General features: G+C 42.2%; 1 protein-coding gene across 2 annotated transcripts; it reads left to right on the top strand.

Annotated features, from left to right (window-relative positions):
• Positions 1-459: 459 nt before the first annotated feature.
• Positions 460-11,952, top strand: anxa6 (annexin A6). 2 transcript variants are annotated; one of them, XM_071457934.1, is made up of 25 exons: positions 460-599; positions 1,631-1,686; positions 4,066-4,150; positions 4,345-4,439; positions 4,559-4,672; positions 4,759-4,849; positions 4,947-5,026; positions 5,172-5,228; positions 5,616-5,709; positions 6,196-6,291; positions 6,404-6,462; positions 6,617-6,739; positions 6,823-6,881; positions 7,131-7,209; positions 7,858-7,939; positions 8,035-8,129; positions 8,319-8,432; positions 8,841-8,931; positions 9,011-9,090; positions 9,292-9,345; positions 9,439-9,532; positions 9,620-9,715; positions 9,834-9,892; positions 10,144-10,281; positions 11,468-11,952. In XM_071457934.1, exons 2-25 carry the CDS (start codon positions 1,684-1,686, stop codon positions 11,525-11,527), a joined length of 1,998 nt encoding a protein of 665 aa, XP_071314035.1. In that variant the 5' UTR covers positions 460-599; positions 1,631-1,683; the 3' UTR covers positions 11,528-11,952. The 2 variants fall into 2 exon arrangements, with proteins under 2 accessions (XP_071314035.1, XP_071314036.1); XM_071457935.1 differs by having other exon boundaries at positions 10,144-10,266.
• The last annotated feature ends 722 nt before the right edge of the window (positions 11,953-12,674 follow it).

The following is a 12,674-nucleotide window of genomic DNA, read 5'->3' on the forward strand; positions in this document are numbered from 1 at the left end:
GGCCAGAAATAGAGCAGACTGACTCCCACATCAGTGCCAGCAACCTCCCCTCTGTTAAAATCACATTTCAGGTCTGTCATATGACAAAGTTCATGGGCTAAAATCCAACTCTAGGGTGAAAGTTTTACTGCTGCTTCACGTCTTTAAATTGATTGGAAATGTTTTAAAGAGAGGTACATGCTTTGTCTGTCTGTCTGTCTGTATGAAGAAAACATGCTAGAAAAGAGGCCGCTGGTGTCTGTGTTTTCCAGACGCTGTGGCATGAAGCGTAAAGATGCGCGTAAAAACGTGCCGCCTCTGTTCGGTTTCATGTTTCATGTCACTTGGGTTTTAAATAGTATTTTATTTACCGTAAGACTTTGATTCGCTATATTCAGTCTCTCTCTCTCTCTCTCTCTCTCTCTCTCTCTCTCTCACACACACACACACACACGCACACACACAGCTGCCGTAGAGAGCGCTGCAGTCGTTGCGTCACAGAGTAACGGGACTGCTTGAGTCTGACCGGAGGAGACAGACAGACACACCGGGTTCGTGGGGACAGAGCAGAGCCAGCAGGACCACTCTCACCCAGCACCGACACTTCCTGTCCGGAGAAGGTAAGCAGCAATCTGCTGTCGTGATTCTTCAGACTGCTTCTTCAGAGACGATACACTGCGCTGGACACACACTGGAGAAGTTTGCTGATGCGTCATTATTGAATGTGCCAATGAATTGCAGCAGCCAGCAGTATACCGCAGATCTAGTTAAATAAGTCAATATGAAGAATAGGCTGTTGTATGGTTATAGTGAACTTATCTGTGTCTGATTTGTCCCAGAGCAAAGCTTAAAGTTCGAGAAAAAAATCTATAGTTTTGAGGCACAGGCCTGTAAAGCTTATTCTACAGCGTGGGTACAGAAGAAGGGTGTGGCTCCGTATATATAGAGGCCTAGTCCCCCCCAGACCTTGATTCTGACATCAAGTTAAACTGTGCATGCTATTTTTGGACAGCTTCTCTTCTGTCTTAAACAAACAGTGCAGCATTTAAACCCTGCATGGATTCTTTTTTCTCTCTGTGGAAAAAAAAACTGTGTGTCAAGCATATGCTTTCAAATTGATATTATCTGGATCTTATTTCATTCATTCATTGTAACTCTACACTATGATTCTAAATTCTGAAATACAGTAAGTGAAAGTTAGCTGAATATATCTCTCCACAGTTGCTGTGCCTCCATATGCTCAACTTGTCTGAATGGCTGCATTATACTGTAGGTTAGAATATGTCGGTATGGAAAATGTGACTAGGCTAAAGTGTTTTCCTGCCAGTTGGTTTAATGCAATCCATCTGCCAGCATGTCGTTTAAGTTGAATGTGAGGTCAAGTCTAATAGAAAATGGTCTCCCTGTTCAGCCTGGTGCTGCGCCGCTGCTCAGAATTACAGTGTGCAGTGTTCAGTTTTACGCAGCTGTCAGGAAAGAGGCTGGACAGACCACCTCATTAGATTCAAACAGAAAAGGAGGAATCATCATCATCATCACCATGTCTCTTTGCAACACACATTGGAGGGGAATGACAGCTTCACTAGGGCACAGATGTTTTGCCATGCTGCTCTCAAGGCCCACATCAGCATTTCTCTCTCTCTCTCTGTAGGCCTGAAACTATTGATTCCTGCACAGTGTTGACACAGACGACCAAATATAGAGATGGTAAGTGGACTTGACCTTTCTCATTTTGCATTATATAAGTGTGATGTGGAATATGCTGTACTGCTGACCAGATCCCGTGTCTGTGGTACATGGATGGTTTTGTGAACCATTGAATGAGGTGGAGACAGAGTGAGGTCATTTTTCTGCCACCTGCCACCATGTGAGTCCTCCCCCATCATAAAGGCAGCAGTATAGGGTGTCATCGCGACCTGTGGCGCCCGCACATCTGATAGACACACCTGACAGCATCTTTCCAGAGTCAATGGCTTTGTAGAATTATTTAAACCCAGTGGCAGGTATCCAGCATTATTGTCCGAGCTGTAAGTCCGTGCCCTGCCATTCTGGTCCTTCCTGAAGAGAAACACACACTCGCTCTTAATTATACTCTGCAAAGTTGTGGCCTTGGCAAGAGATGAAATAAAACAGTAGAAATTTAGCTCATGATATTAAAATTGTATGAGTGTTTTTTCATATGAGAAATGTCATTAGTTCGGTGAAAAGCCTGTTGCTAGGGGCTCGTGTTTGTGGGCCTGTTGCTATGTGGGTTAGGCTTTCCAGCTGTCGTGAAGAGTGATGGTTGTTGTAGTGAAGGCGAGGATCGGAGCATGTGCAGTGGCCCCTCAGCAGGGTGGAAAGAACATTTTGGCTGACTGCCTCAATGCAGCAGGAATCTCTACAGCAGCAGCTGCAGTTTGAGCCTTCAGTGCATAGGCCAAATCTTCTTGTTCGCCACTGTGAACGAGTTAATGACACCACAGCTTCATAGGAGCAAAATGACAGAGCTATGATCATTCTCATATGTGTGAGCAGGGACGTCTTAATGCAGAACTTCACATCTCTTCACATGCCATACTCTACATTGTATGTCCGACCCCTGTAAAGAGAGGTGTGCTCTGTGTGCAACCTGACTCCCTGCCACTGGTATACACCCACTGTCCTACCCTTACACACATGTACTGGCCACACACACACACACACACACACACACACACACACATACACATACACACAGCAGCAGGTTTTTCTCTGATCTGCTGAGGGTGGGACAGGTGTAAGTAGTCAGCTGCTGTAATGGCAGACTTGGCTTCACCTCCTGTGCGAGCGTCCTGCCACTGCCACTTTTACTCAGTCCATTGCTCACACCCTGTAAGACAACCTCTGTGGGACATGCGGTGTAAAGCTGTGGCCCTGAAAAGGAAAAGTGTATCATGAGTCCTAATCTCTTGACCCTTAGTTGAGAGGGTTCACATCCAACCTATTTTTTATCTTTATAAGCTGAAAAAGAAGAAGGAGGTTTGGGTGAGGAGTACAGCAAACACTGCAGCCGTGCTAGTGGCTCTGTGAAGCTGCAGGCTGCTTAGGAACTCAGGGACAGTGCAGCTTTGAGCTAAATGCTGACATCAGTGTGCCAGCATGCTCACAATGACAAAGCTAACATGCTGATGTTAAGCAGTTGACAATAATGTTCACAATCTTAGTTAGTGTTTTAGCATTGTAACATTAGCAGATTAGCACAAAGCAACATGTTTATGGGAATCATTAAATCCTTAATTTGGCAAGTATGTGTTAAATAAATAAATAAAGTGATTAATAAATCAATTTTTTTAATACTTGTTGTTAATACTTGTAATGTTTGACCTGACGATGGCTCTGGATGAAAAGTTGAGGAATCACCACAGTCATTACCAGTCATCCTGAATGGTACATGAATGTCTGCATCAGGCGTCATGGTAATATGCCCAGTAACTGAGACATTTCATTAAAAACCAAAAATGTCAGCCTCATGCTGGTGCTAAAAGGAAAGTCACAGAAACACTTAAGTCGTTAGGCTTTATTCTCTGGGGACCATGACTGTTTGTAACAAATTTCATGGCAGTCCATTAAACAGTCCATCCCTAGAGCCATGCTACCTTTTTTAAAAAAAAACCTACACCAAGAAGTACAGACTTATTCCTTTAAACGGCAATGTTGTTTCCCCACTTCTTTTGTGTCCTTATTTCTGCCACAATTGTTTTTGCTATGACTTTCAGTCTTCCCTAAGCTGTGGCTGGTAGCCTCACCTCAGTAACCACAGCCCAGTTGGCTGCTGTTAACCACAGTATGACACATACCCACAGTTTAGACTCAATCCCCAAAAACATTCCAAACATCATTAGAAATCCTGCTTCAGATGCACTGGGGTATTCACTGTCTACACAGAGGCTCGAACAGAGAGATAATGTAGCCATGTATTTAATAGCTATAACTTTAGTGTGAAAAAAAGGTTGCGTTTCTATGTATTGTGTTGGAGCTCCAAACGTCCTGGACATCACTGTGCACTTCACTCTTGTATCATCACACTTAAAAATGTCTCACCTTTGAAAAACATTTTTCTTGCAGGTGTTCAGAGGCACAATAACAGATGCTCCGGACTTTGATGCCACCGCTGATGCCGAGACCCTTTACAATGCTATGAAAGGCATCGGTGAGTGAGTGCTTCACTCCTCCATGATGTTTGGCCACGGAGGCGCAAAGGTCGTCTTTCAGCTTATCCCCTCGTCGGCTGAATGATCAACCAAGAATGTCACCCAGCAGAAGTGACAATAACACAGTCGGAGGTCAGTTTCTGCTATGTGACTGAGACGGCAGCCGTTGAACATGTTGTCTTGTGTTCCTCAGGTAGTGACAAAGAGGCCATCTTGGACCTGGTCACCTCAAGAAGCAATGCGCAAAGGCAGGAAATTATTGCAGCGTACAAGTGCAGCTTTGGAAAGGTCTCATCTCATCTTGACTTTTATCCTCTTTGCTATAAAAGAAGCTTCATTTTCTGAGATGTCATGCCATATAGTATTTTCCTGCACTCTTAGACAGAAATATAATGTTCTTCCACTAGGACCTGATTGATGATTTGAAGTATGAGCTGACAGGGAAATTCGAGCGTCTCATCGTCAGTCTGATGAGAACTCCAGCCTACCATGATGCCAAAGAAATCCACGATGCAGTAAAGGTAAGACATTTGCCTCATAGTTAGATCCTTTCTCACACCAGTGAAGCAGAGGCTGCTTTGTATTTGACTCCGTGCTCTGTTTTAAGGGCGCTGGAACAAACGAGAGGTGCCTGATTGAAGTCCTGGCATCTAGAAACAACAAACAGATGCACGACATGGTTGAAGCATACAAGGATGGTAAGTCGGCCTGTTAAATAAGATGTCATTTTAATTAAGGAAATTATTTGTTCAGCATCTGTCGACATTTTACATTGATATCTGTGTCTGTCTTAAGCCTATGACAGAGACATAGAAGAGGACATAATCATGGACACTTCAGGTCACTTTAAGAAGATGCTGGTTGTTTTACTTCAGGTCAGTTCACTCAGGAGTCGATGTGATCACCAGTGATATATCCAGTCAGCTGTGCTGTGACTGTCGTCACACAGCACCTTTAACCACTGACTGATGGGCAGCGAGTTGTTGTGGTCTGATGGTTACTGTGCGCTCATGGTTTCAGGGGACCAGAGATGAGTCGGGTGTGGTTGATGCAGACTTGGTGGAGCAGGACGCACAAGTGAGGATTTGAACATTTTATGACTCGTAGAAAAATGCAACATGCTTGTTGTCAATTTGTGAATTTTTTAAAGTGTGCCGTAACTTTAAATACAGAAAAAATTCAATGGAGCGAGATAGTAATACTTTTCTTTGAAAATAGTAAAAGTTGTGAAAGTGGTGACAGTTTATTCATTTCAATATAAATGAATGACATCCAATATTTGTTGATGTATTTTTGTCCGGACAAGAGATGTGGACCTATGGACCAATACTGCCATACCTGTCCCTAGCATGTCTAAATACTCATATGATATTCATTTGCAATGTAAGATTAGGTTACTAATTAGGGTAAATTTACCCTGCTTTCGAGGATTATGTCATTGTGTCTTTTCTCACCTCTGTGTAGGACCTGTTTGCAGCAGGAGAGGAGCAGTGGGGGACTGACGAGGCCAAATTCATTATGATCCTGGGAAACCGCAGTGTAGCCCACCTCCAGATGGGTGAGCACAGCTCTCAGGCAAATTAACACAACAGTGAGGCATCTAAGACGTTCACACTGTGTCACCTTATGTCCTTCAGGGGTCAGTGACACAGTAAAAGTTGTTGTGCAAATGTAATTGTGAAATAATGAGTTGTGGTTAAATTTAACATGGTAATGCCCCTCTGCTACTGAGGCATGCTGTTCAGAGCTGGAGTGTGTCAATATGTGTGTCACAGAGATAATGAGCATCACAGGAATAAATGAAACGCCTCCAACTGTTTGAGAGCTGTTTTATAGGAGAAGGTAGGAAGAAAGAAGATGGAAGGAAATGTAACTTATGATAAATCTGCTTAAATACAGGCCGGACAGCTTTTTGTGAATGGAGTTTGTTCAAAGCTTTGAACACTTTGTAATTACTTTAAATGACAGTTCCTGCATATCAATCCATCAGCATAACATTAAGATACAAACATCATGTAACATTGTCTTCCTGTCTGTCTGTTAGTTTTTGACGCATACGAGAAGATCGCAGAGAAATCCATTGAGGACAGCATCAAGAGTGAGCTCTCTGGAGACTTTGAGAGGCTGATGCTGGCTGTTGGTAAGAAGCGCTAGACACACAGTGCACTTTTGCAGTGAAACTGCCTCTTTATGACTTGGGAAATGTCAAGCTGTCAATTAATGCAGGACTCTTTTCTGATATTTTATCACAGTCCAGTGCATAAGGAGCGTTCCCATGTTCTTTGCCAAGCGACTTTACAAGTCAATGAAGGTAAACACACTCTAAGCGAAAATAGCCATTCAGTCTGGTTCCAACCTATTTGTAGACAGATATACCTCAGCCACACAGTCATTATAACACGTTTGTCTTCTGTATTTAAACTTGGTTATAAACCCTCAACACTTCATCTCATCTCCATTTCCAGGGTCTGGGTACAGCTGACAACACCCTGATAAGGATTATGATTTCTCGCTCTGAGATAGACATGTTGGACATTCGAGAGTGTTTCCGCCTCAGATATGAGAAATCACTTTATAACATGATTAAGGTCAGAAAATAGATACAAAGATTTGATCTTATAGTTAAAAAATATTTGAGACTGATCATTTTGTGTATGTTTAAACCTATCAGGACGACACATCGGGGGATTACAAGAGGACTCTGCTTCATTTATGTGGAGGAGATGATGAGTAAGTTGAAGTGCGGCTGCAGACAACAGCAGCAACCAGATGGTGGAGCCAGAGCACCGCCTTCATGAATTGTTGTTTCCTGGAATAGTTGAAGCTTGTTATCAAATGACAAATGAACTGTTTGGTGAAGTTATTTTCCAAAGAAGAAGTAAAATAGATTACTTTCCTAGAAATACCATACCCATCATATACTGCTTGAGGTTTTGGCTTTGCTGAGTGTGCTTTGTCGTGTCAAACTGATCATTACAGCTTAGCTGGAGAGTTCTTCCCTGAAGCTGCTCAGATAGCCTACAAGATGTGGGAATTAAGTGCCATGACCAAAGTCCAGGTTTGGGCCCCCATTTGCTCTCACTTTAGATGTGTCATTGCATGTTTGGCTTGGCAGTGGCATGCATCTCAATTATCCGCTGGCCCCGCAATGATCTGCGTCTCGCTCTGCCGCGAACTTGTGCTGATAACGCTGCCACAGTGAATGCACAGTGAAGGCTTTGTTCAATAGTGGATAGGATCAGAATGCTGTTCGCTGAAATACAAATAGTTTTTGTTAAAATGTGTTCCCAAAGCCACGGTTTGCTTCGCTTCATCCTAGGAGCCGGTGAATGTCAAAAAGATCTCAGCATTTTTGACAACAAAAGGCTTCTCACTAACGCTTTATATGACTGAGTCGTGTTTTTCAGTCCACCCACCTTTTCATTGTTGGCGGTGTCATGGCTTTTAACCTCAAGAGGGCACACTCCCCCTAAAATGTCAAGAGATTATTATCATAAAGCTTAGTCTGCTGTCTCAGAATTGTTATGATCTAAAATATTTCCATTTTGCATGCTTTGCTTGTTAATTGCTTTAAGCTCACAGATCTGGTGTATTTAAGTGTATCAGTGTATCAGACACCATCTCAATGTGCCACCTCACATTATGTTGTGTGTTTGTGTAAATAGTGGCTCTCAGTCTTCTAATTTTATCATTTCCATTACTTCAGCTAAGGCCAACAGTTCGTCCTGCTCCCAATTTCGACCCAGCTGCTGATGCACAAGCACTGAGGAAAGCTATGAAAGGATTCGGTACGCAACCCTGAAAACTGAAGCACATTAACACTGCTATTTACAGTTTCACAAAGCACATTTTACATCTGTTGTTATGTCTTTCTTGACCACAGGAACAGATGAAGATGCAATCATTGACATTGTTGCACGGAGAAGCAATGGCCAGAGGCAAGAGATCAGACAGGCCTTCAAATCCCTACTGGGAAGGGTGAGAGAGATGAATAATTGAAAATAAATCACAAATGAATGAAGATGCAACGTCTTACTTGCTGCCTCTTCATTTTTTGATGCACACGTACATCCGTGAAACTTGGAACAAACATCTCATTGGTTATTTGCTTCAAAGTGTTTCCTGTGGTGAGTTCGTAACAACTCAATATGTTTGATCTTCTTTCAGGATCTGATGAAGGATCTGAAGTCTGAACTGTCAAAGAACTTAGAGAGGCTGATCATCGGGCTGATGTTGACCCCTGCAGAGTTTGATGCCAAAATGATGAGGAAGGCAATGGAGGTAAAGATCCAAAACACCGTCCAAAACACAGAAAGTATTCGGGGGGCTCACTGACTCATCCTTTAGTCTGAACAGACAAGAACTGAGTGTAGAGGGATCTGATGCTTATTAGAAGGCACAGAGTCAAAATACAAATCAACACCCCTTTGGCTCTGTTTCTAAGTCTTGAATGGTCAATGTCCTGAACTGTGAATCAGTCCAGACACTTCCTCACTGATTCAAGGGCGTGATGTGATCAACACAGCTATCATTAAAATACAAATGGAAAAAGAAACAATGCACTCTCCAGCGTGGTGTGTTGCTTGCTTATGTGTTTTTTTGTTTTTTGTTTTTTTTTGGTTGTTGCTTTTATGGACCTACTTTCCTTTTTTTGTGGTGGAAACTTACTTTGAAAACTAACTCTAACAGGGAGCTGGGACAGATGAACACGCCCTGATCGAGATCCTGGTCACCAGGAGCAACGAGGAGATACACGCCATGAATGCTGCCTATCAGGATGGTGAGTGTGGTCCCAAAAATGGCTTTAAAGTCACCTTCTTGTTTTAGAAAGCAACTACATGCAATGTGTCATTTCACAGCCTATAAGAAGTCTCTGGAGGAAGCCATTCAGTCAGACACATCAGGACACTTTTGCCGCATCCTTGTTTCTCTCGTACAGGTAATGCTTATCATCATGAAAACTTAGACTGTGTTTAATTTCCACGCCCACTCACTGGTTGCAGAGAACCAAAAGTCGTAATCACCTCCACAGTTTACTTTCATAATTACTGAAGAAAAAACAAAGTACTCCGAGTAAACCAAAAAGATAAAAGCTGTGCATTATTAGAGATTTGCATTTCACCTTCTTTACTCTGTTCAGGGTGCAAGAGAGGAGGGCCGTGCAGATGTGGAAAGAGCAAATGCAGATGCTCAGGTGATTCGGTGTATGTCTGTAACATTTTGCCGTGTTCAAAAGGTGAAACAGAAGAATAGGTTTAAATGTTTGTTCCTCTTGTTATATTTTTAGGAACTAGCTGATGCATGCAATGCAGAATCTGATGACATGGAGATGAAGTTCATGAGTATTCTTTGCACCAGGAGCTTCCCCCATCTCCGGAAAGGTAAAGGTCAAAACAGGTGGATCACAGTGATCCACTAATTAAATAAAAAAAAATATATAACTGATCACAACTCTTTTCTATTGACAGTTTTCCAAGAGTTTGTCAGATGCACCAATAAGGACATTGAACAAATTATTAAAAAGGAAATGTCGGGAGATGTGAAAAATGCCTTTTACGCAATAGGTAATGACCAACTTTGACATTTAACTTTCACTCTTTGGTGCGTCACAGTTTATACTGCTGACAATATCTGTTCTGTGACTTCTCCTCAGCCTCTGCTCACTCTCTCTTTTCTTTGCAGTTCGCAGTGTAAAGAACCAGCCCTCTTACTTTGCAGACCGTTTGTACAAAGCCATGAAGGTATTTTTTTCACAGTGCTTTAAATAACTTTATGCTATGCTATAGTTGTAGCTGCAGGCCTAGAACACATCACCAGAGCCTTTGACCCCAGATGAAGCAATTGACAGGACCACATTTGTTGATGCATGTGAAATATTTAGGTTTTGTGTCGTATTCTGTGCACACTTTTACTGCTGCTGAGCACTCTCAGACAGTAGCAGCTACTCTGACTCTATCAGAATAAACGAAGTATCTATTGACCTCTCCTGCAGGGCCTTGGCACAGACGACAGGGCGCTGATTCGCATCATGGTGTCCCGTAGCGAGGTCGACCTTTTTAATATTCGTAAAGAGTTCAAGGAAACGCACGATGAATCCCTCCATGAATTCATCCAGGTAGAAACTATGATTGTAAGTCTGAGCCTTTGTCAACTAACACACTGCTTGGTTTGTGGTGCTCTCATCTCATTGTGTGTGTGTCTCTGTGGAGTTTTTGTCTCACGGCCTTTTGTCCTGCTCTGTGCGTGAGTGTGTTTGCACATCCTTTTGCTGCTGCTGTTGTGGTGAGCTGGTGGGGTACTGTAATCTATAGCTTCCTGCGGTGGACTATGGGTCTGTGACCGCCGCACAGCTGTTTAGGAATTTCCCGTGCATGCTTCAACTTCCTCTCTATATCCTGTGTGATTGGCTGACAGCCGCAGAGACAGGAAGTACCCAGTAACTGCTCTATAATAATTTACAAATGAAATCGTGACAAAAATACAAGACAAGCAAGTTGGCTACCCTGGATTGGCTTTGCCAGAAATATTATCAGATTTTGCAACAGCAAGGATTGCAATATACTGTTTATTCTGAAGTGTGTATTCAGCGGACAAATACAGTCTCTTGTACATACATTTCTTTTTGAGTTATGTAGTTCTCTTTAGCATGGCAGTGCTTGTAATAGCATATTTTAAGTTTGTGAGCTTAAAAGAACTTTGATTCAAGCTATTTAGCCAATATGATTGATGAATTGAGAATTTCAACTCATGTACAGAAAAGCTAGTGCCACTGACACCCCCAGATCAAACAGGCACATTAAAAAAAAAGTTATTCAAAGGGATAGAATGACATTTTGGGGAAATACACTTATTTGCCTTCTTCCTTTAGTTACCTTCAGACAGGCTAGCTGTTTCCATTTGCTTCCAGTCTTTATGCTAAGCTAACCTGCAATTTCTTATTTACCATACAGGCATGAGAGTGGTTTAGATCCTCTCATCCACTGTAACTCTCAAATAAGATTGATTCCTGAAATGAGGAACTATTCCTTTAAAAAGAGACAATCTTATAAAAGTTTGATGATGAATATAAAGATAGAAATCTCTGTCCGTGAGTTTCAGCTGATCTAAAGGGTAATTCCACTCTTAACATTCATTCAGCAGTAGGTTTGCTGTTGTGTGATTGAGAGGAGAGAGAAGTAAACACTGCTGTCCAGTTTAAGCTCTGTGATGACCAAATGTCAGCAGACGAACACAGTATTTTCCATGAATTCATGCTCCGTGTGTGTGTGTGTGTGTGTGTGTGCGTGTGTGTGTGTTTTCTTCTCATCACTGTTCAGGGTGACACCTCAGGAGACTATCGTAAAACCCTGCTGGTGCTCTGTGGAGGGGAAGATTAAACTCACGTCCCTGCAGCTTCGTTCACAGACTTCAGTGACAAACCACGAGACAAACAGCGATTGCAGAGTGAAACTGCGGTGGTTAACGTCTGTCTCTATTGTCAGTGTTCCCGTTGCCACTCCTCAGCCAAACCAAATGACCTGTCACCTCCGAGCCTTCCAAGCCAGTCTCCTGCTCTCACATCTGATCGTCCTGCCCATCCGGATGATGTCTTTCTTTTTTTTTTTTTTTTTTTTTTTTTTTTTTACAGTGTTATATGTAACATTAAGATGTCCACGTCAGTGTAGAAAGGAGCTTCACATGTACAGCATATTTGAGACTAGTAAGTGCTCAAGCAGTGCCTTTAGATTGTTGGCTGCCCAAATATTACTGTGATTTTACAGTATCAGATATATCTGAAGTAAATAAATGAAATAAATAAAAAGTGACGTCTTTCCTCTTTCTTATTATATTTTTGATAAAAATTGTTAGGCCTCTGAACCACTCTGCTTCTTTACATTCAAACACACTGTAGAGATACAGCATGGCTTCCTCAGCCACCTGTCCACCTACCATCACTGAGCAAACATCTATACACCTACACATTACACTTCAGTTCATGTGTCTCAGCAGTTGGAGCTGTATATTTGTTAATGCAGCTGCCTGTTCTTGTCAGTGTCTCAGTTCATTGCGTATGTGTGAGCGCAGCTGTTGTCAGGCCATCTTTGAGTTAAAAGAGGAAAGAAGAAAAAAGACGTATGTGGCGAGGAAATCCCCTGCTGCACGCCAAAATCCTAGGCAACAAATAGTCTGCAGCAGTCAGCCACACTCTGGTTTTAATGGCACACCCAACCTGAAATTGCTCTATTTGCTGATAATTATAAAAGATCAAGTGATTACTTCAATAGCACATTATTAATGTGCAGTCGATGTCAAAATATACACTTCTTTGAATTTCCCTTTTAATAGCCTGGGGAACTTTGTTCCATGGTGTTTTTCAGAACAGCTTGTACAGCATAAATTAAACAGACTGTAGTTTACATATCTCAAAGCTGTTATGTCCTCAGAGGGACTTATGGGTGTTGCTTTAGTCTTTGACTTGTTTATCTACAGTCTCCACACTGATGGTGGCGTCATGATGTGATTGTGCAAACAAGCCATGTACTG

The sequence above is a fragment of the Trachinotus anak genome, unplaced genomic scaffold, assembly GCF_046630095.1.
Source record: "Trachinotus anak isolate AG129_WGS33_773 ecotype Australia unplaced genomic scaffold, CSIRO_AGI_Tana_v1 ptg000021l, whole genome shotgun sequence".
Classification (NCBI taxonomy): domain Eukaryota; kingdom Metazoa; phylum Chordata; class Actinopteri; order Carangiformes; family Carangidae; genus Trachinotus; species Trachinotus anak.

Coding starts and splice junctions, on each gene's coding strand:
- anxa6 (XM_071457934.1), top strand. Junction 5,027..5,171: donor TGCTGGTTGTTTTACTTCAG/GTCAGTTCACTC, acceptor TCATGGTTTCAG/GGGACCAGAGATGAGTCGGG. Junction 8,433..8,840: donor TGATGAGGAAGGCAATGGAG/GTAAAGATCCAA, acceptor TAACTCTAACAG/GGAGCTGGGACAGATGAACA.